The following is a 24069-nucleotide window of genomic DNA, read 5'->3' as shown; positions in this document are numbered from 1 at the left end:
GCCGCAGACAGCCCCTTCCAACCTGGGGCGTGATGACTCCTATCAGCTGATGCATAAAGTCACGAGGGATACCCCCACACCTGGGGCGGAGCAGCCCTACCACTTGAGGACAGAGGACTCGGCCTGGGGACACATACCTGCCCTCCCTTAGCTATACACAACTTCAGCTCTCCACACCTGAGGACAGAGAAAGAAGCCCTCCCTCGGGGACAGACGTGCCCTCTCCTGAGGCAGGTTGATAGACGCCCACTGGTAGAACTGGGGTCTCTCTGAGGTGGGCCTGGGCATTCCGGTCGGGCGGGGGCCACCAGAGTCCGGGTCAGCCCGCCCAGGCGAGACCGGCCGCCCCGCCCCGCCCGGCCCGCCTGCCCCAGAGCTCAGCCACTGCCCGCCGGCCCTTCCGCCTCACTCAGCGGCGCCGCAGAGCAGGACGGGTGTGGGCCATGGAGCGGTCGGCGGGCAAGGAGCTCGCCCTGGTAAGGGGGTTGGGGATCTCGGAACCTCACAACCCGGTGACCCGCCCCCGGTCCAAAAACTTAAGGTTCCCACCCCTAGGACTCAAATCGGATCTGCCTCCGTCCCCACTTCGGGACTCAGGGCTCTTGACCCAGTGAAGTGGCTGGTTCATGGGCGGGGGTCTTTGGGTGCATCTGAAGGAGGCATCAGAAACATCCATGAGACTGAACCCTAGGACTCCACAAATGCCACCCCACTCCTTCAGAACCTGGGAGGAGGGTACCCAGGGCGGGAGGGCACTACCTGGGACCTGCCCTGCCGAGTCTTGTAGACCCCCGCGGGAAGCGGGAACCCCCAGGAAGGCCCGGCTTGAGTTCCAACGGCTACCTTGAGCCGTGGCCCCGGGACTGTCCTGAGCCTGCCTCCCGTCCAGGCGCCGTTGCAGGACTGGGGTGAGGAGACCGAGGACGGCGCGGTGTACAGTGTCTCCCTGCGCAGGCAGCGCAGTCAGCGCCGGAGCCCGGGGGAGGGTCCTGGGGGCAGCCAGGTGAGGAAGGGGCTGGGGGGTGGGGGAAGAGGCGACCAGGTGAGGGCGGGTTGAACGGAGAGACCAGGGAGTGACCAGGTGAGGGAGAAGCTGGAGAGCAAAGCTTGGGCCGCCAGGAGCAGTGGGGCTCGAAGGAAGGGCGGAGCTTAAAAGTGACCAGGTGAGGGTAGAAGGGTACCTGGGGGCGACTTGGTGAGTGGGGGTAGATCCAGGAAATAGTGAGGCCGGGCGATGGCGCGTTCCTGAGCGGGACCTGGGGTAACCAGGTAAGGGCAGAACTGGACAGACGGCTCTGGGGAAGTCGGTTTAGTGGGTCAGAGCAGGAAAGAGCGGTGAAGTTTGGAAGCAGCCAGGTGAGGGTAGGTGGGGCCTCAGCACAGCCGGTGGAGCGTGACTGGAGGGCCACAGAAGCCCAGGGTTGGCAAAGTGAGGGACCGAGGTCAGAGCTCAGGAGGACAAAGATGCCTGGAACCGGTTGCTGGAGAGTCCTTTGTGGACAAAGCAAAATAATAAATCAGAAATATTAAGATTCAGAGGAATAGATAAGATCAGATGGAATCGCTAGTGATGGCCGTGAATGAAAAGGGGCGTGGGGGCTCCTGGTCTCTCACTGCCGCCCCTCCCTGCCCCCCGCCCCCCCCAGCAGACCCCCACTCCCGCTGCCGATACCTTCCTCCACTACCGCACCAGCAAGGTGCGGGCGCTGAGGGCCGCTCGGCTGGAGAGGCTGGTGAGCGAGCTGGTGTCAGGAGACCGCGAGCAGGACCCGGGCTTTGTGCCTGCTTTCCTGGCCACCCACAGGGCCTTTGTGCCCACTGCCCGAGTGTTGGAATACCTGTTGCCACCGCCGCCGCCCCCACCCCCACCTTCCAGGTCAGTGGCCCTCAGAAACCTGCAGGTTCTCATCCCCAGATTCCCACCTGGGTTCCTTCCCCCACCTCCCCAGGTTTGGAACCAGGAAACACTCCCCACCCCAGAGCCCTCCTTCTAAGCACCCTCTGGCGCCTCCCTTTCATCTGATGAGGGCTTCTTCCCAGGGTAGAGAACAAGAAGACGGAAGGACAAGATCTGAGCTTCAATAAGAACTTGAGGTTGGCCTCACTGAAAGGTGGGGGATGAGTGGGGTGGAGGGAGGAAAGTATTTCCAAGGTCAATGGTCAGTCTTGAGGTCTGAGGGCTGGAGGCTTGCTAACCTGAAAGGTTGGGAGCTCCCAAGCTCTGGGCCCAGCTCTGAGCCTGCTCCTCTGTCCAGGGCTGTGGTATCTGTGCTGGGCTCCTGGCTACGGGACCACCCTCAGGATTTCTGTGACCCTCCTACCCACCCAGACCTGGGCAGTGTCCGACTTTTTCTGGGCTGGGCAGCCCCAGGGAGTGCTGAGGCCCAGGAAGCAGAGAAGCTTCTGGAGGATTTCTCAGAGGAGCCTGAGGGAAAGCAACAAGAAGAGGAGCTACTGGTGACTTGCGCAGGTGAGGGGTTCTGGGTACCCGTTGTGCACTGAGAAGGCAGTCCCACGCTGTCTGTCCTTCCAACTTCCTCCCCACCCTCAGAATCACAGATCTTGGGCAAGGTTTCTAAACCATCTTGAGACTCAGTTCTCCCCTCTGTAAAATGAAGATCTTAACTCTTTATCAAAGAATTAGTATTTGCCTTTGCTCCCCCTCTATCCAAAGGTACTCTGCCCTTGGGCTAGGGACCTGGGTTCGAATCCCAGTTTTGTTATTTGCTGATTGTGTGATCATGGATAAATCACTTCACCTCTCTGAACTGAAAAGGGGGGGGAGTGGTGATAACAGTGCTTATTTCATTAGGCTCTTTATTCATTCATTAAATATTCAGCCACTGGTTCTGGCCGTGTAACCATGGACTAGGTCTCCCAATTCCTCAGGAAAGTTATTCAGTAAGCAAGAAAACAAACAATGGGGACTTGGCCAATACTATTATTTTACCAATCCTTCATTATTAGATCTCTACCACTTATAATAAAATGTCAGCCATTAGTCATATTGATATTATATTATAGACCAGGTGCCAGCAAGCTGTCTGGTCCTTTATAGGAAAAAAGTTGTTGATCACTGATATAGAACATTTTTGGAGTAGGGGAAAATATCTATAAACCTCACCCAGGTCTTTGTTGACATGTCACCTCCTCACTCACAGTGGCTTTCTTTGGCCCTCTCCTAACAGACAACCCCTCCCAACCTGTGTGTTCACTTAGTCTTTCTTATTTTTCTGTACAACACTCTTGACATCCCTCCCTGGATTCTAGCTTTTGTTCATTTCCGTGGCCTGTGAGCACAGCAGAGGAGGATCATATTAGTCTTGTCCTGACTCTGCCCCCAGGAGCAGGAATCACATGGATTAGTTGACAGAATTATTGTATCCTGCTTACAGAGTATCAGCTTTCACCCATCTGTGTTTGATCTGATCCTTATCACGAAAGCTTCTATCTCCTTAATCCTTATCCTTTAATCCCAAGATTAAAGTAGCCACATTCCTCTCTGCTTTCCAAAGTGGCAGCCACTTTCTCTATCCCTGGTGACAAAGTCTCAGTTGTTAATATATTTGCACCCCGCTCCTTCCCTCCCTTGCCTTCAAGGTTTAATCAGTGAATCTCAAGTCTTTAGAATCACATAGTCCAATACGGTAGTTACTAGCCTTTGTGGCTATTTAAGTTAATCAAAATAAAATTTGTTAATTTTTTAAAATAAAAATTCACTTTTGCCATTATGCTGGTCACATTTCCAAAGATTGGTAACCACACTGAAGTGTTCAGGTAGAGCACATGTTGACCATGGCAGAAAATTCTATCTGCTGTAGTGGGACATGGTGCACACCTGCAATCCCAGCTACCGGAGAGGCGGAGACAGGAGGATCCCAAATTTGAGGCCAGCCTCAGCAATTTAGTAAGAATTCATCTCAAAAGAAAAATTTTAAAAAGGGCCTGGGGTGTAGCTGAGTGGTGGAACACTTGCCTATAACATGGGGGGAAATCCTGTGTTCTATCTCCATTACTGCAAGTAAACACAAAATCAACATTTTTAAAAAGCAGGGCTGTAAGCTCTTGCGGTCAGAGGAGAAAAATGAACATTTATTGAATACCTACCATGTGCTAGTGTCTGAAACACACTTTTTTTTGGTAATTATTTTTAGTTGTAGATGAATAAAATACCTTTATTTTATTTATTTTTATGTGGTACTGAGAATTGAATCCAGGGCCTCACATGTGCTAGGCAAGTGCTCTACCACTGAGCTATAACCCCAGCCCTAACATCTTTATTTTGAGTTTACTTTTTCCTATGGAAAACTTCAGACATATACAAAAGTAGAGAGACTAGTATAAAAAACATTTAGTCACTTATTACTTAACTTCAACAATTTTCAATTAGACCAAAAAATAAAAAGGATGTCTCAGACTTAATTACCTTGGGTATGCACTTGTAACTGATGAGGGCTTTTAAAACATAACCTTCATGTCCATAAACATTTCAAGAAATTCAGAAATACTTACCATATTTTAAGTCCATATTCAGATAACCTGGGGCTGGGGATATAGCTCAGTTGGTAGAGTGCTTGCCTTGCATGCACAGGCCCTGGGTTCAATCCCCAGCACCGCCAAAAACAAACAAACAAACAGATAACCTCATTGTTCCTAAATTGTCTGTTTTCAACATTTCTTCAAATTGGAATGCAAAGAAATTCCACTGAAGTAATTTGACTGTTTCTTTCCCAGGTCTCCACTATTCTATAACAGTTCTCCCCTTCCCTTGCCTTTTCTTGGATGCTATGTGTGTGGGTTGGGGGTGGGGTGGGGGGGCGTTTGTCCTAAGATGTGTCTCACATTCTTCTAGGTTCACCTGCTGGCTTCCCATGGTGCCATGCAGGTGTTCCTCTGTTCCCCCTCATTGCTCAAAAATCTAAACATTAGATTAGGTTTAGGTGCAATTTTCCCCCCAACTCTCACAAAATTAATATTTTGTAATGCTACATGTCTAATTTGAAATGAAAGAGATAATTAAGCAAAGATAATTTTAGGACAATATGATAGTATCATATGAAGGAGAAATAATGAAAGTCACTTATACTATAATAACAGGTTTTGATGTTTTGTTTTGTTTTCACCAGGAATTGAACCCGGGGTGCTTAACCACAGATCCATACCCCAGAACTTTTTTGGTATTTTACTTAGAGATAGGGTCTTGCTAAGTTGCTTTGGGCCTCAGTAAATTGCTGAGGCTGGCTTTGAACTTGCGATCCTCCTGCTCAAGCAGAGCCGCTGGGATTACAGGTGTGTAACACCAGGCTTGGCATACAGATGTTTTTGGTGTACTAATGCCTTGGCATGATTCACTTGGACACATGATGAAAGTGTCAAGTGACTTTGCCTGTAGTAGTATCACAGTGAAGGTGACAGCCACAAACACCAACTAGTGCCAGAGAGTGCACTGACGATGCAAAGACAGCTACATAGGCAATGGTGACATTGCTTTCCAAAATGGTGAATAATATTGCAATTTCCAAACAAACAAAGTTCAGAATCTCAAGGTCCTTGCATCCTTGAAGCCAAAACAATTTGCTTATGAGCAAAACAATCAGATTCTAGGTGCAAATTATAGTAAATAGATTTTTCTCATAATACAAATCTCTGGAGGGCCATTGTCTTTGAGGTGGCTAAATTGGCTATGCAGTCATCCTTCCAGGAAGCAAGATCTTTTCCCCAAAATGTTCCCTAGGGGGCGCCACCATTGAAACCCACCACAGAAAAATCATTCAGGTTTATGAAATACTTTATAGCAGTCCGGTATGCATAACTCATTTGCTCTTTTAAAACAATTCAGATAAAGAAGTTAAGGCACAAAGAGATTAAAAGGCATGTTTTGTTTTGATTTGCACAGCAAGGCTGGTGGACAAGCCTGGGTTTGAATTTGGAACTTTCTGACAACAACCTTCCCTCTCTCCAAAAGAGGACAGAAGAGTCTGATTTTAATACAACCTCCAAATCCTGCTTTCCACTTCAAATCTCTGCTCTGCCCTTTACTGAAGGTGTGACTTAGGGGCAAATTGTTCTGTACCTCAGTTTCCCCACCTTAAATGGTGGATAAATTATAGCACCTCCTTCAATGGAGTTAGTGCCCTGAGCTAGCAAGTTAATTCATATGAGGTATTCATTTTTTAAAAAAAAATATTTATTTTTTAGGTTTAAGTGGATACAATATCTTTATTTCACATTCATGTGGTGCTGAGGATCGAACCCAGTACCTCATGCATGTTAGGTGAGCACTCTACCACTGAGCCACAACCCCAGCCCCCCTGTGAGGTATTCATTATTGTTGTTATTACATCTATTAAAATACTCAGGGAATTCACTCTATAGATGAGGAAGGTGAGGTTGAGCATAAAAGGATTTACCCAAGATCACACAGGCAACTCTGGATTCAATTTGAGGGTTTTGATTCCCCTTCCCCCACGGAACCCAGGGCACTTAACCACTGAGCCACATCCCCCTTTTGTTGTATTTTATTTATTTATTTATTTATTTTAAAGAGAGAGTGAGAGAGGAGAGAGAATTTTTAATATTTATTTTTTAGTTCTCGGCGGACACAACATCTTTGTTGGTATGTGGTGCTGAGGATCGAACCCGGGCCGCACGCATGCCAGGCGAGCGCACTACCGCTTGAGCCACATCCCCAACCCCTTGTTGTATTTTATTTAGAGACAGGGTCTCACTGAGTTGCTTAGGGCTTTGCTAAACTGCTGAGGCTGGCTTTGAACTTGCGATCATACTCCCTCAGCCTCCCAAGCTGCTGGGATCATAGGCCTGCGCTACCGGGCCTGGCCCAAGTGAGCATTTTAAACCACATATCAATTCTCAGGACCTCCCAGGGCCCAGTCCCCCAGACCAGACTCTCCGGAGGGCTTCGTGGAAGAGGAGGAAGGGCCTAGGTGGGAAGGTCCCGAGCTCCTGGACTTCAGCGTGGGCGAGGTGGCCGAGCAGCTGACCCTTATGGATGTGGTGAGGACTGCAGACGGTGGCAGGGTGGGGATGTAGAGGGGAGGCCGGTTGCTGAGCCCCTACCCTACGCCCCTTCCCCTGACCAGGAGCTCTTTTCACGGGTGCGTTCCTGCGAGTGCCTGGGCTCGGTGTGGTCGCAGCGGGACCGCCCAGGGGCCTCAGGCATTGCCCCCACTGTGCGTGCCACTGTGGCCCAGTTCAATGCAGTGACCGGCTGTGTGCTGGGCTCCGTACTCGGGGCGCCGGGACTGGCAGCCACACAGAGAGCACAGCGGATCGAGAGGTGGATCCGCATAGCCCAGGTGTGTGCCGAGGGGCGGGAGAGAGTGAGATGGGTTAGGGGCACAGGGCAGGGCCAGGGCACCTGTGGGGGAAGGAGAGGAGTTGGGGTTAGAGATGGGAGGAGCTTGGGACAGCTGGGCTGAGAGGCTGAGAGTGGGGGTGATGGGGAGGGAAGAAGACTGGAGGCATCCTGAGGGAGGCTGGGCAGAGGTGAGGCCGGAGCCTGGAGCCTGAAAAATGAGAAGAAATGGGGGGGGGGGTCGGGACAGAGAGGGGCATGTGTCCAGGCGATGGGAGGGGAAGTAAGTTGATACCTGCGGTGACTTGGGTTCAGGGAGGAGGGTTCTAGGTCCAGAAGAGGGGCTGTGGACACATCTAGGACCCAGGGACCAGGAGAAGCCAAGTTCAGTTGGGAGAGGGAGGGGTCTCCCAGAGGAGAAGGAAGAGGCTTAGCTTGTGTGGGGCGAGACTTGGGGGTCAGAAGTCACAAGATCAAAGGTGTCTGGTGCCTGGGAATCAGATTAGGGATGTGACCAGCACCCCCACCCCATCAGTGCTGCCGAGAACTGCGGAACTTCTCTTCTTTGCGAGCCATCCTGTCTGCCCTGCAGTCTAACCCCATCTATAGGCTCAAGCGCAGCTGGGGGGCTGTGAGCCGGTGAGCCTGGATTGAGGGTGGGGGCCACCCCATCCCAGCTCTGACCTTCTCAGCTCCTGACCCCTGACCACCCTTCTCTGTCCTTCCAGGGAACCGTTATCCACTTTCAGGAAACTTTCACAGATTTTCTCGGATGAAAACAACCACCTCAGTAGCAGAGAGATTCTTTCCCAGGTACAGACAGACTGGAACCCAGTGAATCCCAGGCCCAGCAAGGGGACTTGGGGCCAGGCAGGAGGCATCGTCTTGTCCTTGTCACAATGTTCTTTCCCTGCATTTCAGCAGTGACAATTCTCCCGTCCATACTCAGCCTCACATTTTAATTTTCTCTGCTGTTTCCATTAGAGTTCGCACTGGGCCACAACCTTATTTATTCATTCGACAATATCCAAGAAGTCATGAGGGAAGGTTACTGAAGGTCAAAGTCATAGCCAAGTGTGAAAAAAATTGTTCTGGGGATTTACCTTGATAAGCAAGATTTTAAAATGTGGGCCAACAAGCCGGATTCGTTTTAGGCAAGAGTTAGGTTCTAATTACAACCAGGAGCTGGTTCTTAGAATCCAGATAGATGGAGTGTGAGGCCTGGAACCCTCAAGATAAGTGTGCGACTTGTTCACTCCTGCAGGTCTCGGCTTCCCCACAGAGGCCCCGCTGTGCCCCCTCATCTCCACATGCCCCCGCCTGCATTATTGCCCTTGTCCCTGCCCTGCTGTCATGGGGTTGGCCTGGCTGCTGCTGTCTCCCTCCCTGGGTCTCCATCAGGACAGGAATTCTGTCTCTCTCATTCACTGCTGTCTACTCAGCACTCAGGATGGTGAATGGCACTCAGTAGGTGCTCAATAAATGCCTTGTTAGTGAAGGCATATTCAAATAATGAGAGTTCAAGGGACAAGCCCTGCCTAAACACCTACTGTGTACCAGGTGCTATTCCTGCTGTGCCACCAACCAGGCATGATCACTGGCCCAGGAGCAGGGGGACTCCAGCCCTGGACAGGGAGATGCAGAATGCAGCACTGTCTACTCCAGTGACCGCATGACGAGCAGGCAGAGCAAGGATGAACCAAATTCCCAGTGGGCCTGTCCCATCCAGGCTGGGGACAAGGATTCCTTTCTGTGCCCCCCATCACCCCTGCTCTCCCTCTCTCTCCACGTGTACTTTCCCCGGGGTAGCCCCCTCCTTGGGTTGGCTTGAAAACTCGCTTGTGATTCTTGAAAGAAGGAGGGGTGCACATGGTGGGTCTTGAGGTGACCTCTCTGAGGAAGGGTCTAAGGAGATCCCAGGGCCACTCAGTCCTTCTCTCCCCCCCAGGAGGAGGCCACTGAGGGAACCCAACAAGAGGACAACCCTCCAGGAAGCCTACCTTCAGTGAGTGTTCTAGTTTGGGATGGGGGTCGAGGGGGACCCTGGGGAGGGATGGGAGGTGATGGGGTCAGTGTTGACGGCTAGTGACTAGAGCTTTGGGGGCAGCAGAAACTGCCCCCAGGTCCTGTTCCCTACCTTGGCACCTTTCTCACGGACCTGGTTATGCTGGACACAGCTCTGCCGGATATGTTGGAGGTCTGACCCTTGACCCTTGATCCCAGCTGCACTTACCCCACCCAGCACAGTAGGCCTCATACCACTCACCCTGGATCCTGCCTTGTACTCCTGACCCCAGCCCCCTGAGCACAGTGGAGCTCCTGACATCTTAGTTCTTGACTTTGACCCTTTAACCTTGACTCTGATGGCTCTAGTTCAAATAAACTTTGCCCCCAGGGGGATCTGATCAACTTTGAGAAGAGGAGGAAGGTGAGTGGCATTGGGGTGGATATAAGGAGGTGGCCTGAGGTGTGGGCAGGGGGGCAGGGTCTCAGCCACTGCCCCCTCAGGAATGGGAGATCCTGGCCCGCATCCAGCAGCTGCAGAGGCGCTGTCGGAGCTACAGCCTCAGCCCCCACCCACCTGTCCTGGCTGCCCTGCGTGCCCAGCGCCAGCTCAGCGAGGAGCAGAGGTGACCACCCTGTGGCCTAGCCCATCCCCACCCCAGCTGACCCTGGATCACACGCAGGGTCCTGCTCACCCAGTGCACTTCCCTGGCTCCTTTCAAGACCCACATCTGAGCCTGGGTCCCCACCTGTGACCTCCAGCCTAGTTCAAGGGTCACCACTGACCTGTAATCCCACACCTGACCCCACCTGCCATTTCGACTTCCACCTGCAACAACTGTCCATCTGTCCTCTTCCCTACCTGAACCTATCTGATGATGAGTCCCTTCGTGACTTCTGCCATCTGAGTCTATGACCCTAATAACTGACCCCTGGTTCTGAGCAATGGACCTAGCCTGGATGTCTTCCTGACCACTAGACTCAACTGTCCCAATTGTTTCTCATTCTCTCAAATCCATGACCTTCACTGTGGTCCCAGTAATGACCTGGTCCTGAACTTTAGCCTTGACCTGATTCATCTTATTCTCACTCTGCAAGTCCTTGTAGACCTGCCACTCAAGCCATCCCACCCCATCCCTAAAGAGCCCTAATCCCTCATTGACCTGCTTTCCTCCCTGACCCCGACTAACTCCCAGATTCTCCCCCTCACACCCGAACTTGACCCCAACTGACGCTGACTCCTGTCTCCTCATCTCTCTCTGATGCCTGGACCCAACCCCCATCAACACACTGACTCCTCAGCTACCGAGTCTCCCGGGTCATCGAGCCACCAGCCGCGTCCTGTCCCACTTCCCCGCGTGTCCGGAGACGCATCAGCCTCACTAAACGTCTTAGTGCGTGAGTCTTGGGGGCTGCTGGGGGTGCATGGGCAGATACTGGGGGCTGTTCCAGGGCTGAGTCTGGCCTCAGCCTCACCCCCTGTCTCCATCCTCAGGAAGCTGTCCCGAGAGAAAAACTCGTCCCCTGGTAGCAGTCCTGGAGACCCCTCATCGCCCACCTCCAGGTGGGTATCCCAGTTAGAAGACAGCCTGGAGACAGCAGAGCCAGGGGTCAGGGCAGCTTCCACCTCAGGCTCTGTGTCCCCCCAGTCTGTCCCCAGGGTCCCCCCCATCCAGCCCTAGATCTGAGGACCGTCATCTTGGACCCCCTGCTTCTCCAGGGCCCCAGGGCCCCAGCACCAAGGTACCACGCCTGACTGTGTTTGCATGGAGGGTTGTGTGTGTGTGTGTGTGTGTGTGTACACAGGAGTGTGGGACCCATTGAGTTCTCTGGGGATCCATCCAAGAGACCGTGTGGGTCTCCATAGCCACGTTTGATCGGTCACCCACCTTGTGGCACAGATCTGGAGGGAGCTCCTGCTCACCCACAGGGCATTCTGCAGAATACTCAAGTGTGTCCCTAGGAACCTGCACACCTGAAGGGAACTGTGGGCTGGGCACCGTGGGTGGCGCTGTTCACTGGCATGGGCTCGCGGGTGTACAACAGGCACGAAAGCGTGTGTGAACACATACTGCTTTCCTGTACACAGGATTTGCGTGTGAATGCGGGTCTGTGTGTATCTGGGTCATGTGCACATTTGTTTCTGTAACAGGGAGACGGGGTCTAGGTATGATGGGCTGGTGCATATGTGGGCCTGCTTGTGTCCCCTAATTGTGTGTCCCTGACTCTGGGGCTGTGGAGGGACGTTTGATTGTGTGTGCTGGAGAATGTGATCGTGGGCCTATTGAATAGACCACTGGGGGAGGGGCCTTGTGGTCTCCCACCCATCAGCACTGCGGATGCCTCTGCCCCCCCACTGCCTACAGCTGCCCCTGGGCCCGGACCTGTCCCTGAGCAGTCCTCGCATCCCACTCCCTGGGCAGCAGAGCTCAGAGGCCCGTGTGATTCGCATCAGCATTGACAACAACCATGGGAACCTCTATCGGAGCATCCTGGTGAGGGGCTGGGCTGGAGGCTTGCTGGGGACAGCCTGCCCTTGGGGCTGGGGCCCTCCCCCTCACCTCCTGCCCCCCTCTTCCAGCTTACTAGTCAGGACAAAACCCCCAGTGTCGTGCAGCGAGCCCTACAGAAGCACAATGTGTCCCAGCCCTGGGCCCGTGACTACCAGCTCTTCCAGGTCCTTCCTGGGGACAGGGGTGAGCAGGGACAGCTGGGAGCACCAGACTGGGAGGCAGGTGGGAAAGTAGCGGTCTGGCCAGGGCCAAGGCTGGAGCCCAGCGTTACCTGGGCTCACAGGGCCACAAGGTGTTTTAGGCACAGTTAGGGGTAAGATGGAGCAGGGTGGGGAGGAGGAGGAGGAAGATATCCTGTGGGTTCAGGTAACATTGTACTATTTCCCACCCTCACGCTGAGCCAGGTAGGAGGTTGTCCTGGTCCGGTATGATGGGGGGGCACTGAAGTTTGGCTTCCTAGGATTTATGAGCCAATGAGATTATCCTGGTCAAATGCAAGGAGGGACTAGAACTTTGTGTAACCTTAAATTTGTAGGATCATGAGTTTTTGGGGGGGCTCAACCTGGAGGGGCAGAAGATGATGGGGTATCTGAGCTTAGATACAGGAGGAAACGAGGTTGTTGAGGCTCACCCTGGGGACCCTGGAGATGCCTGAACTTGGAAGAGGAGAGAGCCACATGCTCTTGAACCCAAGGCAGAGAGCATGAGGTTGTTCAGTGTGGAGGCAGGTCAGAGGCTACCTAGTCTTGGACAAGGAGAGGCAAGAGTCATGGCGGAAGGGTGGCTGGACATTTGGGAAAGAATGTATGAAACTGCAAAGGCCATGAACCCGAGCAGATGGGAAGTAGCAAGTCATCCAAGTTCATGGTGACCGCAGCCTGAACTTGGCTGGGAAGTGGTAGGGGGAGGGGGAGGTGTGCGGGGAGTTGTGGGGTGAGCACTTTGGACCCCACTGCAGGAATGGTAGGAGGTGGCCCAGGCGCTGGGGAGTTGTCACTGTCCCCAGTGAGAAGAGAATGAGGTTGGGTCAGCACTAGCTGAAGGGACCCAAGGCTGTTGAGGCTCTAGAACAAATGGTAGAAAGTTGCCCAGGTCCTTTGTGAACCCACCGCCATCCCCATGCCTGGCCAGTGCTCCTGATTCCTGACAACGCCAACGTCTTCTACGCAATGAGTCCAGCTGCCCCTGGGGACTTCGTGCTGCGGCAGAAGGAGGGGACCCGGCACACACCTTCTGCCTCCACAAGCTGAGGTGGCCCTCTCCTCCCTCCAGGTCACAGGCCCCTTGGGCAACTTGGGACCTGGCTTCTACAGCCATGGGGGCCGGGTACCCCTCTCCTGGAAAGCCTGTGTCCCCTAGTGGGGCTCTGTATTTCCTGGTAACCCCGCCTCAACTTCAGCCCATCAGCCCCTGCCCCTCTGACCTCTGAGTCCTGGAGCCTCATTCCCATGACATCAGCATGCAGGGTGGCCACGATGGTAACAGAAAGGCAGAGAAAACCAAGAACCCTGAGAAAGGCATTGAGAGCTCCTGTGGATGCCAGAGTGGACCCTGCTGCACGTGGAGGGAGGGTGTGGGGGACTCCCCGACTTTTGGAGGGCAATGCCTTTCCTGATGTGTACATAGGAGAGTGAAGATTTGAAATTCCATCAGAAACAGAAAGAAATTACCCTATCCCAAGTCAGTAAGGGCCGTGAAGATGGAAAGAGCACGTGAGCTCTCACTGCCCGTAGGAAAAGAAACCAGTGGAGAAAGCAGACAAGGAGCCGAGCGGCCACTGCAGAGTAGTAATAATATTAACATGCCCACCACGGGCTTCTAGTCTGAGCTGGGCATCCACTGAGCGCTTTATATCTCACTGTATTAATCAGAGTTTTTTGGCTTTAAGTAGTTGAAATCCTATTCAAACAGGTATGTACCAAAAAGAAAATTGATAGCTCATATAATTGAGAAGGCAATTGGGTCTGGCTTCAGGCACAGTTGGATCCAGGGACTCAAAAGATATCAGAATTTTATTGCTGTGTCTTGGCTGTGGTTTTCTCTGAGAATGAGACTGTCTGTTATCCCCCCAAATCCAATTACCCTTTTCTATGGTAATAGAGCCGCTGACTTTTTAGCTCGCCATTCTAGTTAGAGCTGCATTTCCTAAATCCCTGCAGCAAGTGTGGCCATATAAGATATAAAAGGAAAGAAGAAGGGGTATATATCTCCCACCCCCTCCTTTTTCTGCTGGTTGGAATGAAGATGTGGAGTGGATCATCCTGGATGGAGTGGCCCATGTCCTCTGAATGACTGAGCAACAAGCTGGAAGGAGCCTGGGCCTCTGCGACCTTGGAGCTGCCACTTTAGGATGCTGCCACTGGACTGTCACATAGGAGAGAAATAAATTTCTATCTTTCTTAAGCCTTTATTATTTGGTTCTCTGTTACAGTCGCCAAAAGAACAATTAGTATAGCCCTACTCCGAGGCAGGCTCACGTCCCACCAGGGCTTCTGACACCGGTTCTGGGAAATCAGGATTGGGTTTCATTCCCCTGGTGTGGAGACTGAACACCGAGAAATGCCAAGGCAAGAGCAAAACGTTTTGTTTAAAGGGTAGAGGGGGAGAGAGAGGGGAAGAGGAGGAGGAGGAGGAGGAGGAGGAGGGAAGAGAAGAGAAGGGAGATTCCTCTCTAGAGGAGGGAACCCAAGGCTGATGCCCGAGGGAGGGGGTGTCCTGTCCTTCTGTAGATTTCAGATTTCCTTTCTTCTCATGCCCCCTCCTCCTCCTATCTTGCCTACTTGACAGAAAGGTGCAGTGACCCAGAGCAGGAAAGGAGCCATTCAGAGGTACAGGCAGGAAGGGAGTGACCCAGGAAGTGCTCATTAACAACTCCTTGAGGAGAGGAACAGAACCTGGAGGCAGGTGGCCTTGAAAACAGATTGGAGGAGGGGAACGTGCTCTGGAGGTGTTAGCATTTTATTTCCTTTTGAATCAGCTCTCATTTTCCTGACTCCATCGATCATTACCTGATGTCCTTTTGCCCTGGTCTGAGGGCCCTCCTCTGCCAACAGAGCTCCTCCTTCCCATAGTGACCACAGCAAAAATCTCAGAGCAAGTTCCCAATGGACCATCTTGGGTCACATGTCTATCCCTGAACCAAATGCTGATTGGCCAGATTGGGGTCCTGTGCCCACCCTCTGAGCTGGCAGAGAAAGTTCAAATCACAGGGGTGGCATCTTGGTGGGCACACACATGGAAGTGAAATTCAGGTGCTATGAGAAGGAGGAGGAGAAATTCTAGTGAATGGGCATAAAACAGTTCCTATGGTTCTTTCTTTCTCTCCTTCCTTCCTTCCTTCCTTCCTTCCTTCCTTCCTTCCTTCCTTCCTTCCTTCCTTCCTTCCTTTCTTTCTTTCTTTCTTTCTTTCTTTCTTTCTTTCTTTCTTTCTTTCTTTCTTTCTTTCTCTTTTTTTCTTTCTCATCCTAGCCCCAGTCCCTATGGTTCTAACCTTGTCCCTGGAGAAATAGCAAGGAAAGCCCAGGCACCATCAGGAGTAAGAGAGGGGATAGAAGAAGCTAACCTTCATGTAAGGTCTGATGGAACAGTGGTTACAGTACACATCATGCTACTTTTCAGAGTTGTTTTTTCTTCTGTGAGTATAAAGATCTGAAGACCATTTGAATATAACAGCATCCTATTTGAACTAACCCAAGCAACTAATAATTGCTATCCCCACTGCGTGCTCACTGTGTGCCAAGTTTTAAGAACTTCACTTAGCCAGGCTCCTGGTGCACACCTGTAATCCCAGCAGTTCAGGAGGCTAAGGTGGGAGGATCGAAAGTTCAAAGCCAGCCTCAGCAATTTAGCGAGGCCCTGAGCAATTTAGTGAGACCTTGTCTCAAAAGAAAAAAGTAAAAAGTTCTGGGGATGTGGCTCAGTGGGAAAGTGCCCCTAGGTTCAATCCCTGGTATCAAAAACAAAAACAAAAAAAAAAGAAAGAAAGAAAGAAAAATAATCTAATTTAATTCTCACCATACCCCTAAGGACTGAGCACTGTATTATCTCCATTTTATACATGAAGGACTGAGACTAGCAAAAGTAAGTGGCTGGGCTGGGATTGTGGCTCAGCGGTAGAACACTCACCTAGCATGGGCGGGACCCAGGTTCGATTCTCAGCACCACATAAAAATAAAAGGCATTGTGTTGTGTCCATCTACAAAAAAAAAAAAAAAAGTAAGTGGCTGGTGTTCAGACCAGAATAATACAACACCAGAAGAGATGTACCTAACCACGAGGCCAGTTTGCCACTTTTATTTACAACTGAGTGTCTCTGTCTCTGTCTCTCTCCAGATGCCAGTTACCTAAGGAAAACATCCTCCCTGATCTGTGGGTTTACTGGGGGTGGAACCAGGGCCTGGTACACGTTATGCAAGTGCTGTATCACCAAGTTACACCCCCAGCCCCAACTTCTGTGGTTTCCTTCCTTCCTTCCTTCCTTCCTTCCTTCCTTCCTTCCTGTTTCTTTCTTGGTGCCGGGTACTCAGGAATAGTTGTGCAAGCGACACAAGATCCACTGTTTGTCTGTATCTCTTAGCTTGGTTCTATTTATGGTGGCGGGGGGCTACTGGGAATTGAACCCAAGGGCACTTTACCACTGAGCTACATCCACTGCCCTTTTGTATTTCAGGGTCTGTTCAGGGTCTGCTAAGTTGCTTAGGGCCTCTCTAAACTTCTGAGGCTGGTCTCAAACTTGCAACCCTCCTGCCTCAGCCTCCTGAGCTGCTGAAGTTACAGGCATCCGGCGGGCTCTCCCCTAATCTTTTACACCATAAATACTTTTACTATGTGCCAGACTCTGTTCTCCGTGGTGGGACTATAGTAATCAAGAAAAGGGTCAAATGTCCCTGCCCCCATAGACTCAGTAACAAAACATTAAACATATATCAGGTGACAAGCACAGTAGTAGCCAAAAAGGAAAAAAAATGTTACTTAAAGGTGAAGGAGGTATGTGGGGGAGGTGATCAGAGCGGGCTTCACTAGGAGGCAGGTGCCGGGAGAGGTCTGAATAAGGTGAGGGAGAGAGCTCGGTTAATATCTAGGGGAAAAGCCTTCCAGGGAGAGGGAAGGAACAGCACACAGCTCATGTCAACTTCACCATCTGGTTATTTCTTCCTTCCTACTGGCAAAGATGCCTCTCTGGTTACTCCATCTGCCCACCACAACATCTGCAAGAAAAGGGAGCCTCTTTTCCCAGCAAATCCAGCTGAAATCTCAGGATGGAAGCTCAGACTCTCTTGGTTAACAAGCCCACCCTGAACCAATCACTGAGTGTCAGGGAATGGTGTACTCTGATTGGCTAGTCGGGGGTAGGAAGGTTCAATGGTTACCCCCTCCCTTCTGTAGGTGTGCACCTCTGTGCAGCTATGTACCCCAGTTTGAGAAATTCAGTCCTAGTGAATGGATTTGATGATTTATAATATAATTATTTTCCAGATTATTAAAAGAACCATATAAAATAAAATACCAAGTGTATAAAAATGCTGGGGTCGTGACAGCGGTAGAATGCTCGCCTAGCACATGCGAGGCCCTGGGCACCTCGATCCTCAGCACCACATAAAAATAAATAAATCAATAAAGGTATTGTGTCCAACTACAGCTAAAAAATAAATATTAAAAAAATTGTGGGGGGCTGGGGATGTGGCTCAAGCGGTAGCGCGCTCGCCTGGCATGCGTGCGGCCCGGGTTCGATCCTCAGCACCACATACCAACAAAGATGTTGTGTCCGCCGAGAACTAAAAAATAAATATTAAAAATTCTCTCTCTCTCTCTCTCTCTCTCTCTCTCTCTCTCTCTCTCTCTCTCCTCTCTCTCACTCTCTCTTTAAAAAAAAAAAAGAAAAAAAAATTGTGGGGCTAGGTTTGTGGCTCAGTGGTAGAACACTCACCTAGTATGCATGAGGCATTGAGTTCGATCCTCAGCACCACATAAATATAAAATAAAGAGGGCTGGGGATGTGGCTCAAGCGGTAGCGCGCTCGTCTGGCATGCGTGCGGCCCGGGTTCGAGCCTCAGCACCACATACCAACAAAGATGTTGTGTCCGCCGAGAACTAAGAAATAAATAAATATTTAAAAAAAAATAAAATAAAATAAAGATATTGTGTCAACCTAAAACTAAAAAAGAATATTTTAAAAAAGTAAGCATTTTCCCCCTCCTCAAAATCATAAATGAAATCTCACTCCAGAATATGTGTAACTTTACAAATGAAGGACCACGTTGTACCTTCCGCCCAGCAGCCCGGCCTAGCCCTGCACCTATACTCAATTGCTAGTCGTTTTGATGATTGTTCTTATTTCCAGTCTGGGGAGAAGTGCTGATTAGCAGGATAATATCAGTAGCTTACATTTTTTAAATGCTTGCTACGCATCAGGCTAGGTTTTACAGATGAAAAGAATGAAGATCGGGTAAGGTAAGTTACTTGTCTAGGGTCACATAGTCACACAAAGTGTGTCCGATGTTACTTTTGGAGCTGTCCTTGGCCTCCAAGGGGCCACTGGTCCCAGGAGGGCCCCTGCCCCCTCCCGGGCGCTTATCTCTGCCCAGGCTGCGTGCTGGTCCCGCCCCTTTTGAGGGAGCTGCCTCTTGGAGGCTTCTGACCGGGAAGAGCCTGTCTGGTCAGCTGTGTCCGGTGGAGGCAGCTGCGGAACCCAGCTGTGGACTGTGCCAGGGGCTGGTCCTCGGGGCAGGAGCCCTGGGCTCCCCGGGGGGCCAGGTGGAACCATGGGCCACCTCAGGGCGCCCCTTTGGCCCCGGGTCAGTCCTCTCTTTCTCCTGCTTGCTGGAGCAGCTTTGGCGCCCCCACTCAACCTGCCTAACCCCAAGCTTGAGAGCAAAGGTAAGAATGGAGTCTGTGTGGACCCCCACCCTGAGTCCTGGAGGGCAATTCTGGGGCCTGAATTCCCACTCTGGGTCCTGGGGGCCATACTAGGTTCTGCACCTTCAGACTGGATCCTGGGGAGCAAGCTAGTGTCTGAATCCCCAGACCCGGTCCCAATGAAGCAAGCTGGGGTCTAAGTCCCCAGGATGGGTCTTGGGAAAGAAGTTAAGAGAGGGGCATAGATTCTTATTTTAGGGCTGGGGATGGAGCTCAGTGGTAGAGTACTTGCCTCACATGTGTGAGGCACTGGGCTGATCCTCAGCACCACAGAAAAATAAATAGATACTTTGTGTCATATATATATATATATATATATATATATATATATATATATATATATATGATTCTTATTTTATCTTTTCAGGGAGTCTGGGACATGCTAAAGCCTAATGGAACAAGGGTGTGCTGGGTCTAGGCCTCCTGCAGTCTGAGTCCCTGGGGGGAGGGGATCAAGCGGACCCTCCAATTGGGAAAAGAGGCTAAAGCTCGGGTCGAGTCAGAGGGGCCAGGCTGCAGGCGACTGTGAACGTGGTTTACGAGCGGGCGCCAGATCCCTAGCCCCGTCGGGTGGAAGAAGGGAGCGGGGGACACGGTTGGCGCTATCGGGAGCCTGCTGGGGCAGATAGGGGACCGCCTCCTCCACACACACCCAGCAGTGCACACATCCAGGCCTGGAGCAGCGCGGGCAGCTGGGGGCCGAGGTCTCGAAGGTTGTGCACTGCTCAGCTGGCCACGGGGTGGGCGGGTGTGTGTAATGGGGTGGGGGACAGTAGGCAAGCAACCTGCGCTGGGGAGTTCCAAGGGCACCCCCTCTGCAGACCCCTCGAGGACCCTGCTCCGGGAGAGGGCGGGGCGGTGCTTTTTTTCTTATCGCGTCCGCACAGGCGGCGGAGGGAGGGGAAGGGGGCTGTGGCCAGGAACAGGGCTCGGCTTCCCTGACCCCCTCCCATTGTCACTTCCCAGCGGCCCTGCTGGCAGCCCGCGGGTCCGAAGAGCTTCTGTGCTTCACCGAGCGATTGGAGGACTTGGTGTGTTTCTGGGAGGAAGCGGCGAGCTCTAGGATCGGCTCCCACAACTACAGCTTCTTTTACCAGCTCGAGTGAGTCAGGGCAGATGTCCCACCGGTGTGTGTGTGTGTGTGTGTGTGTGTGTGTGTGTGTGTCTCGAGGGGTGCGGTGCGGGCAGGTAGAATTTCCCGGAGGCCCTAGCCTGAGATGTCCCCTAGAGCCTGGAGTTGGACGGCGCCTCCCGTTGTGGTCACTGGTGGAAAATCTACCAGGCCAGGGCTAACACCCCCCCTAGTGGCAGGTGCTGGAATACTCCAGTGATCGCCGCTTTCACGCGACCCCAAAACATCAGGACTGGGGCAATATAATTTCTATGCTGGACTCAGGCGTCACTACCCTGGAGCTGAGGCTCCCCCCGGTGCTAGTAACCAAAATGCCACCACAGTCTGGACAACATAAATTTCCCAGCTCCCCCTCCCAATTTGCTTCCTTCTCTCCTGGGTTCTCGGGCGCATAGGGGTGAGCCCCGGAAGCCGTGTCACCTGCACCAGGAGCCCACTGCCCGTGGCGCGGTGCGCTTCTGGTGCTCGCTGCCTACGGCCGACACGTCGAGCTTCGTACCCTTAGAGCTGCAAGTCACAGTGGCTTCCTCAGGCACTCTGCGCTATCACCGTAACATCCACATCAACGAAGTGGGTATGTGCGCAGGGAATGGAGGAGGGGTCAGGGGAGGGGGTCTTAGTCTCCGCCCACCTGATCAACCCCACTCTGCAGTGCTCCTGGACGCCCCAGCAGGGCTGTTGGCACGGCAGGCCGAGGAGGGCGGCCACGTGGTGCTACGGTGGCTCCCGCCTCCTGGGGCACCTATGACGACCCAAATCCGCTACGAAGTGGATGTCTCGGCCGGCCACGGTGCAGGAGGATCGCAGAGGGTAAGGCCTGTCGGGACCGCCCAGCCCTAGCAGTTCCCAGCAGACTGACTGCCCTCCCTAAGTCCCCACCCAGAAGGGCCCCACTGCCCGCCCTCGAGGCCCGGTCCCTCCAGCCCCATCCCTGACGGCCCACATCCCACTGCCTTGATGCCTAAGAAAGCTCCACGCTCATTTTCACGACCCCTTTGCCAATGCCCCGCTGATCCGCTTCAACCCCAACTTCTGTCACTCTTAAATCCCTAACCGCACACTTCTGGACCCAGTTCACTCTAGGCTGTCGGGCCCCGCCTTTAGGTAGCGCAGGTCCCGCCCATTGTCATGGGATCTTTACTCTGATTGGCCTTGAGCTTTCCTGGGATACGCCCCCTACTCTTATTGGCCCAGACTCAGGCATTGCCTCTCCCTCCGACTAGCTGGACCCCTGCAGGGCCCGCCCCAAGCGCCCTTCTCTGTACTCCACCTTGTGCCCCTCGCCCAGGTGGAGATTTTGGAGGGTCGCACTGAGTGCGTGCTGAGCAATCTGCGTGGAGCCACGCGCTACACCTTCGCAGTTCGTGCGCGTATGGCCGAGCCGAGCTTCGGTGGTTTTTGGAGCGCCTGGTCTGAGCCTGTGTCGCTGCTGACTGCTAGCGGTGAGACCCAGGTGTGGAAGGAGCTGCGGAGAAATGCTGGGCAAACCCATGCCCTGACCTCCTCCTTACCTCCTAGACCTGGACCCCCTCATCCTGACGCTCTCCCTCATCCTGGTGCTAATCCTGCTGCTGCTGGCCGTGCTTGCCTTGCTGTCCCACCGTCGGTAAGCGCCCCCCCCGCCCCCGCAATCTGGGCATGTGGATGTTCCTTGGAACATCCTTCTTTCATTAGGGAAAGCTAGACTTAGGAGGAAACACTCTCCCAAAGTGACCAGACCCAGATTCTTGGTTAAAATTTTCTGTCCCTGGGAACGTGCACCTGGTTTTCCTTGTACCTCAGTGTCTGCCCCTTCTTGGATTCCTTTGCTAGTTCCCTTTCCTAGTGTAATGACTTTTATCAAATCAACCAGAATGGCCCTTGACCCTTGTTGTCAAGTTCCTTAGATGCTTAATGATCTGACTAGCCATTCTGAGGTCTAATTCCAAGTACACACCGTGCCTTCTCATACCCCAAGTCTCTGCACCTGCAGTTCCTTCTGCCTGGGATGTCCTTCCTGCCGTGCCCACTAATTCACTTTCATGGCCTTGTTCACTTATTTGTGGGAAAGTACATATTGGGTACCAAAATGTGGTAGGCACTGAGGAGAGAGTGGAGAACAAGCCAGATCCTGCTTACAAGTCCCTGACTTTGTGGATCTTGTAGTTAAGTCAACAAACAAGGCAGACAACAAACAAGGGAACCAACAAATATTTAATTATAAATTGCCATGAGAACACACACACACACACTCCCTGTCTCTTGCCGTGTGAAGCTTTGCTCTGCCTCAGGACTGCCAGCAAAGAGGCCATCTCCAGATGTCGGCCCTCAACCATGTGCCTTCAGAACCATGAGCCAAAATAAACTTCTTTATAACTCATCAAAAAAAAAATTGCTGGGCTGGGGGTGTGGGCTAGGGGTGTGGCTCAAGCGGTAGCCCGCTCGCCTGACATGCGTGGGGCCCAGGTTCAAGCCTCAGCACCACATACAAACAAAAATGTGTCCGCTGAAAACTAATATATATATATATATATATAATTTTAAAAAAATGCTATGAGTGATATCCTAGAAACACATGGCGTGGGTACATCACATGATGGGATAGTTAGGGAAGGCTTCCGGAGTAGAAACCTCAGAGTTGATAGGAAGCAACCATGTGAAAAGTGGGGAGAAGAAATTGCAAGTGCAAAGGTCCTTTAGTGGAAATGAAGTTGGGACACTGAAGCAGCTGTAAGAGATATGGCTGGAGCACTATGTGAGGGGGGAATGGTGAATGAGGCAAGGGAAATAACAGGAGGCTGATCACGCAGGACCTGTGGGGCAGGGGAAGGAGTTTGGATTTTGTTTTGTGTGTGTGTTGGGGATAGGACCCAGAGCCTCAAGAGTGCTAAGCATGCCTTCTACATGAGCTACATCCCCAGCCCTGGATATACTCCGAATGCTGAGAAACCACTGAAGGGAGTGATAAGAGTAGTGACAATAGTGCTCCTCCAGGCCAACCCTGGACCAGGTTCGGAGCTTGAGTCAGTCTATATTGAGCGCCTTGTCATCCTCACAGATCCGTTCTAATTAGCCTTCTGAAGGACCTCACTGATGCTTCAGCCAAAGCCCCTGTTCCCCAGTCCTGATGTACCCTTTGTCTCCATCATGATCACAGGGACCAGGAATATTTGTACACGTGACTGGGGGCCAAGAGCAGTGGTGAGTGTTCAATGACTTATGTCCACCAAAATATTTCTATCAATTTCAACAGGGCCCTGAAGCAGAAGATCTGGCCTGGCATTCCAAGCCCAGAGAGCGAGTTTGAGGGTCTCTTCACCACCCACAAGGGTAATTTCCAGGTAGGTGGCCAGGTTGTCCCCTCAGAGCCTGGGGCTATCCTGCCCCTGAAAGAGGAAGCCCTGGCCTCTGAGCAGCCAGTTTTGCTTCTCCAGCTGTGGCTCTCCCAGCACGATGGCTGTCTCTGGTGGAACCCCTGCACACCCTTCACAGAGGACCCACCAGCCCGCCTGGAAGTCCTTTCAGAGCACTGCTGGGGGGTTACCCAGGCAGTGGAGCCAGGAGCAGATGACAAGGGGCCTCTGCTGGAGCCAGTGGGCAATGAACATGCCCAGGACTCCTATCTGGTGCTGGACAAGTGGTTGCTGCCCCAGAGCCCATGCAGTGAGGACCTCTCAGGGCCTGATGGCAGTGTGGACACAGTGGCTGTGGATGAAGGCTCAGAAGCATCCTCATGCTCATCTGCTTTGGTCTTAAAGCCCAGACAAGAGGGGGCCTCAGCTGCCAGCTTTGAGTACACCATCCTGGATCCCAGCTCCCAGCTCCTGCGTCCTCGAGCACTGCCTCCTGAGCTGCCCCCCACCCCACCCCACCTGAAGTACTTGTACCTCGTGGTTTCTGATTCAGGCATCTCAACTGATTACAGCTCAGGGGATTCCCAGGGAGCCCAAGGGGGCTCCTCCGACAGCCCCTACTCCAACCTGTATGAGAACAGCCCTGTCCCAACCCCTGAGCCTCTGTCCCCCAGCTATGTGGCCTGCTCTTAGGACTCCAGCCTACAGATGCATGGGGATCCAACAGGACTGCAACGCCAGTTCAGGTTCAAGACTGACCTGAACAGGAACGGAGAGGTTGCCCTCAAGGCTAGGGGCATTGCTAACTTTGACTGTTTACCCGGCCCATTCTGCTCAGAAAGTCGCAACTGTGCAGTA

The 24069-nt window shown here is 52.4% G+C and overlaps 2 protein-coding genes across 4 annotated transcripts; both read left to right on the top strand.

The window, feature by feature from the left end:
- Positions 1-84: 84 nt before the first annotated feature.
- On the top strand, positions 85-14166 carry RGL3 (ral guanine nucleotide dissociation stimulator like 3). Of its 2 annotated transcripts, none has more exons than XM_081283654.1 (19): positions 85-476; positions 890-1003; positions 1650-1876; positions 2041-2094; positions 2256-2470; positions 6875-7014; positions 7101-7316; positions 7851-7954; positions 8044-8128; positions 9264-9320; positions 9426-9512; positions 9711-9743; positions 9824-9945; positions 10622-10717; positions 10815-10883; positions 10969-11062; positions 11686-11814; positions 11901-12015; positions 12964-14166. In XM_081283654.1, the coding sequence occupies exons 1-19, from the start codon at positions 444-446 to the stop codon at positions 13080-13082; spliced, it is 2109 nt and encodes a 702-aa protein (XP_081139780.1). In that variant the 5' UTR covers positions 85-443; the 3' UTR covers positions 13083-14166. The 2 variants fall into 2 exon arrangements, with proteins under 2 accessions (XP_081139780.1, XP_081139779.1); XM_081283653.1 differs by having other exon boundaries at positions 9423-9512.
- Positions 14167-18579: 4413 nt separating this feature from the next.
- EPOR (erythropoietin receptor) lies at positions 18580-23904 on the top strand (the record flags this gene model as incomplete). 2 transcript variants are annotated; one of them, XM_081285452.1, is made up of 8 exons in its annotated part: positions 18580-18708; positions 19714-19849; positions 20275-20453; positions 20532-20689; positions 21168-21321; positions 21398-21485; positions 23112-23199; positions 23293-23904. In XM_081285452.1, exons 1-8 carry the CDS (start codon positions 18594-18596, stop codon positions 23902-23904), a joined length of 1530 nt encoding a protein of 509 aa, XP_081141578.1. In that variant the 5' UTR covers positions 18580-18593. The 2 variants fall into 2 exon arrangements, with proteins under 2 accessions (XP_081141578.1, XP_081141577.1); XM_081285451.1 differs by having other exon boundaries at positions 23112-23904.
- Positions 23905-24069: the final 165 nt, after the last annotated feature.

Source organism: Spermophilus citellus (genome assembly GCF_964194105.1).
Source record: "Spermophilus citellus genome assembly, chromosome: 3".
NCBI lineage: Eukaryota > Metazoa > Chordata > Mammalia > Rodentia > Sciuridae > Spermophilus > Spermophilus citellus.
This window is presented reverse-complemented; position numbering and strand designations above follow the sequence as displayed.

Excerpts from the sequence above, each read along its gene's own strand:
- RGL3 (XM_081283653.1), top strand. The coding sequence starts at position 444 with ATGGAGCGGTCGGCGGGCAAGGAGCTCGCCCTG. Across the intron at positions 9,321-9,422 it reads CTCCAGGAAGCCTACCTTCA|CAGAAACTGCCCCCAGGTCC; the intron begins GTGAGTGTTCTA and ends CTTTGGGGGCAG. Across the intron at positions 10,718-10,814 it reads CTCACTAAACGTCTTAGTGC|GAAGCTGTCCCGAGAGAAAA; the intron begins GTGAGTCTTGGG and ends CTCCATCCTCAG.